Below are 3,357 nucleotides of genomic sequence, written 5' to 3' on the forward strand. Positions count from 1 at the left end.
GGAGCGGATCTTCCTCATTCGCCTGGGTTCACACCGCCGGTGTCCGGCACCGAGTTCAACTGCCCGCTGGACCAGCTCCATCGGCCGGAGCCTTCCACACCTCACCCACCGGGGCCTGGGGTGGGGGTGGGGGTCACTGACTGTCCATCGGTCCCTCCCCTCCCACTCGGAGATCCCGCTCACCCAGCTGCAAACAGCGGACCGTCCAGTGTCTCCCCTCCCCCACCTGGGCCAGTCGGGGGGGCGGGGTGGGGGTGGTGGTGGGGGCTACAAGGAGGCTGTGGGTAGCACCAGGGCCAGAATCAGGGTCACGGAGGTCGAAGAGGCCTGAGCAGGAGCACAGGAGACAGCATCTCCACCTGGGAAAGAGGGAGAGAGACCGGGTTTAACAAACTGCACAGGGCAGGGGTCACCAGGGGAAGGGACTAGGGCACATGGGGCAGGGATGGCAGGAGTTGACCTCCTACCTGACGGTCTGGGGACTCGGATCTGCGAGCTGACGGCCCCCTCTCCACCTTCGCTGACAGCTCGGACCTCGATGATATAAACGCCATCCTGTCTGAGTGGGATGACAGCTGAGGGCTCCCTGGTCTCAATCATCTGGCTCTGGCTCTGCCCTTCTTGTCGGTAGAGCACCTTGGTGGAGGAACGAGAGAGAAAGCGAGACAGACAGACAGAGAGGGAGAGGGAGAGGGAGACAGAGAGAGAGAGAGAGAGAGACAGACAGACAGAGACAGAGAGAGCAAGATAGAGGGGGAGAGGGGGAGAGAGAGGGAGAGAGACAGAGAGAGAGGGAGAGGGGGAGAGAGAGAGAAAGAGAGAGAGAGGGACAGAGAGATAGAAGGAAGAGAGAGAGGGAAAGAGACAGAGAGAGGGAGACAGAGAGAGAGAGAGAGAGAGAGGGAGAGGGAGAGACAGAGTGAGAGAGAGACAGAGAGATAGAGGGAAGAGAGAGACAGAGACAGAGAGAGATGGACAGCGAGATAGAGGGAAGAGAGAGAGGGAAAGAAACAGCGAGAGAGAGACAGAGAGAGAGGTGGAGAGATAGAGAGAGAGAGAGAGGGAGACAGAGAGAGACAGACAGAGAGAGAGGGAGGGAGAGAGAGAGAGAGAGAGAAAGAGACAGAGCGAGAGACAGAGAGAGAGAAAGGGACAGAGAGAGAGAGACAAAGAGAGAGAAAGACAAAGAGAGAGAGAGAGAGACAGACAGAGAGAGAGAGAGGGAGAGAGAGAGAAAGAGACAGTGAAAGAGAGAGGGATAGAGAGAGAAAGAGACAGAGAGATAGAGGGGGAGAGAGAGGGAGAGACACAGGGAGAGAGACATAAAGACACAGAGACAGAGAGAGAGAGAGAGAAAGAGACAGAGAGAGAGACAGAAAGGGAGAGGGAGAGAGAGGGAGAGAGAGAGAGAGACAGAGAAAGGGAGGGAGAGAGAGAGAGGGAGAGAGACAGAGAGAGGGAGGGAGAGAGAGAGAGAGAGAGAGGGAGAGAGACAGAGAGAGGGAGAGAGACAGAGAGAGGGAGGGAGAGAGAGAGGGAGAGAGACAGATAGAGGGAGGGAGAGAGAGAGGGAGAGAGACAGATAGAGGTAGAGAGACAGAGAGAGGGAGAGAGACAGAGAGAGGGAGAGAGACAGAGAGAGGGAGAGAGAGACAGATAGAGGGAGGGAGAGAGAGAGGGAGAGAGACAGATAGAGGTAGAGAGACAGAGAGAGGGAGAGAGACAGAGACCAAGAGAGACAGAGAGAAAGAGAGCGAGAAAGAGAGAGATAGAGGGAGGGAGAGAGAGAGAGAGGGAGAGAGACAGAGAGAGGGAGGGAGCGAGAGAGAGAGGGAGAGACACAGAGAGAGGGAGAGAGACAGAGAGAGGGAGGGAGAGAGAGACAGTTAGCACACTGCATGGATATGGGGCCCTGCACACTCTCTCCCTCCCTCACTCTCCGAGCAGAACCATGTCAGACCCTCACATCCAGACACGGCAGGAGGCCTTAACCCGGCCATTGTCCGCAGTGGTTAGCGTCTGACCCTCGCCCTCTGCCCCCTCACCTTGTATCCCATCACCTCCGACTCGTTGTCCTTGTTTGTGACCGGCTCCCAGCCCAGTGTCACAGTGGAGCCATGCTGATGCCAGAGAATATTGAATGGTGCTTGGCTGGGGGCTGTAAACCAACAGAGGAAGCAATGATTAGACACAGCGTCCCCGAGCCAGTGACAGGCTCCTCACTCACAGGTCCATTGGGATAGGGAGCAATCTAAACTGGGAAATTGGCAGGAAGAATCAAAAACGAAGCTTATTATCTAAGCGGTGAGAGACTGAGGTGCAGAGGGATCTCAAAGGGCTGGTATGGAGGTGCGGCCGGTAATCGGGGAAGCTAATCGAACGTTATCGTTTATTGGGAGGGGAATTGAATAGGAGAGTAGGGAGGTTATGTTTCAGTTGTACAGGGCACTGGTGAGACCACATCTGGAGTCCTGTGTACAGTGCTGGTCTCCTTCTGTAAGGAAGGATGTCAATGGGTTGGAAGCAGGTCAGGGCAGGTTTACCAGACTAATACCTGGAATGGGAGGGTTGTCTAATGAGGGAAGGTTGGACAGGTTAGGCTTGTATCGCTGGAGTTTAGAAGAGTGAGAGGCAACTCGATTGAAACGTTTAAGACCCTGAGGGGACTTGGACAGGTTGGATGTGGAGAGAATGGTTCCTTTTGTGGGAGAATCTAGAACTGGGGGGGTCACTGTTTAAAAATAAGGGGTCATCCATTTAAGACAGAGATGAGGAGAAATTTATTCTCTCCGAGGGTTGAGAGTCTTTGGGTCTCTCTTCCTGAAAAGGTGGTGGAAGCAGAGTAAATATATCCAAGGTAGAGGTGGATAGATTCCTGATTAACAAGGGGGGGGGGTGAGAGGTTATCGGGGATGGGCAGGAACATGGGGTTGAGGTGACAGTCCGATCAGCCGTGATCTTAGCGGATGGGGGAGCAGGGCTCGAGGGGCTGAATGGCCTCCTCCTGCTCCTAACTCGTAGGAAAGGTGAAGGTGCTGCCGGAGTGGGGGAGGGTGCTCCACGCGACTCTCCTGGGCTCTGTGACACCGCGGTCAGATACGGTCAGAGGTGGAATGGGCAAGCGACGCTTACGTGGTTTCCTGGTGGTGACGGTCCTGGGAGTGCTGGATGGACCGAGACCTGCGCTGTTGTAAGCTCGGACAGTCACCAGGTAAGCGGTATTCGCCTCCAGTCCTGACACCAGGAGAGACGAGACATTCCTGCTGGTGCTCACTGTCTGCTTCGAATCCTCCATCTCCAAATTCTTCCAGACACTAACCTGCAATAAATGAAGGGAACGTACACAAGATGTATGAA

General features: G+C 55.1%; 1 protein-coding gene across 1 annotated transcript in view; it reads right to left on the reverse strand.

Moving 5' to 3' along the window:
* Positions 1-267: 267 nt before the first annotated feature.
* The window catches only part of LOC121274265 (contactin-5-like), a gene marked incomplete at its 5' end in the record, with an annotated part of 77,956 nt that continues 74,866 nt past the window's right edge, over positions 268-3,357 (reverse strand). The window contains 4 exons of the mRNA XM_041181476.1: positions 268-327; positions 427-636; positions 2,046-2,158; positions 3,133-3,319. Coding sequence (XP_041037410.1) covers positions 268-327; positions 427-636; positions 2,046-2,158; positions 3,133-3,319 — 570 coding nt within the window. The remainder of the gene's footprint in view (positions 328-426; positions 637-2,045; positions 2,159-3,132; positions 3,320-3,357) is intronic.

The sequence above is a fragment of the Carcharodon carcharias genome, assembly GCF_017639515.1.
Source record: "Carcharodon carcharias isolate sCarCar2 chromosome 35 unlocalized genomic scaffold, sCarCar2.pri SUPER_35_unloc_6, whole genome shotgun sequence".
Taxonomy (NCBI): domain Eukaryota; kingdom Metazoa; phylum Chordata; class Chondrichthyes; order Lamniformes; family Lamnidae; genus Carcharodon; species Carcharodon carcharias.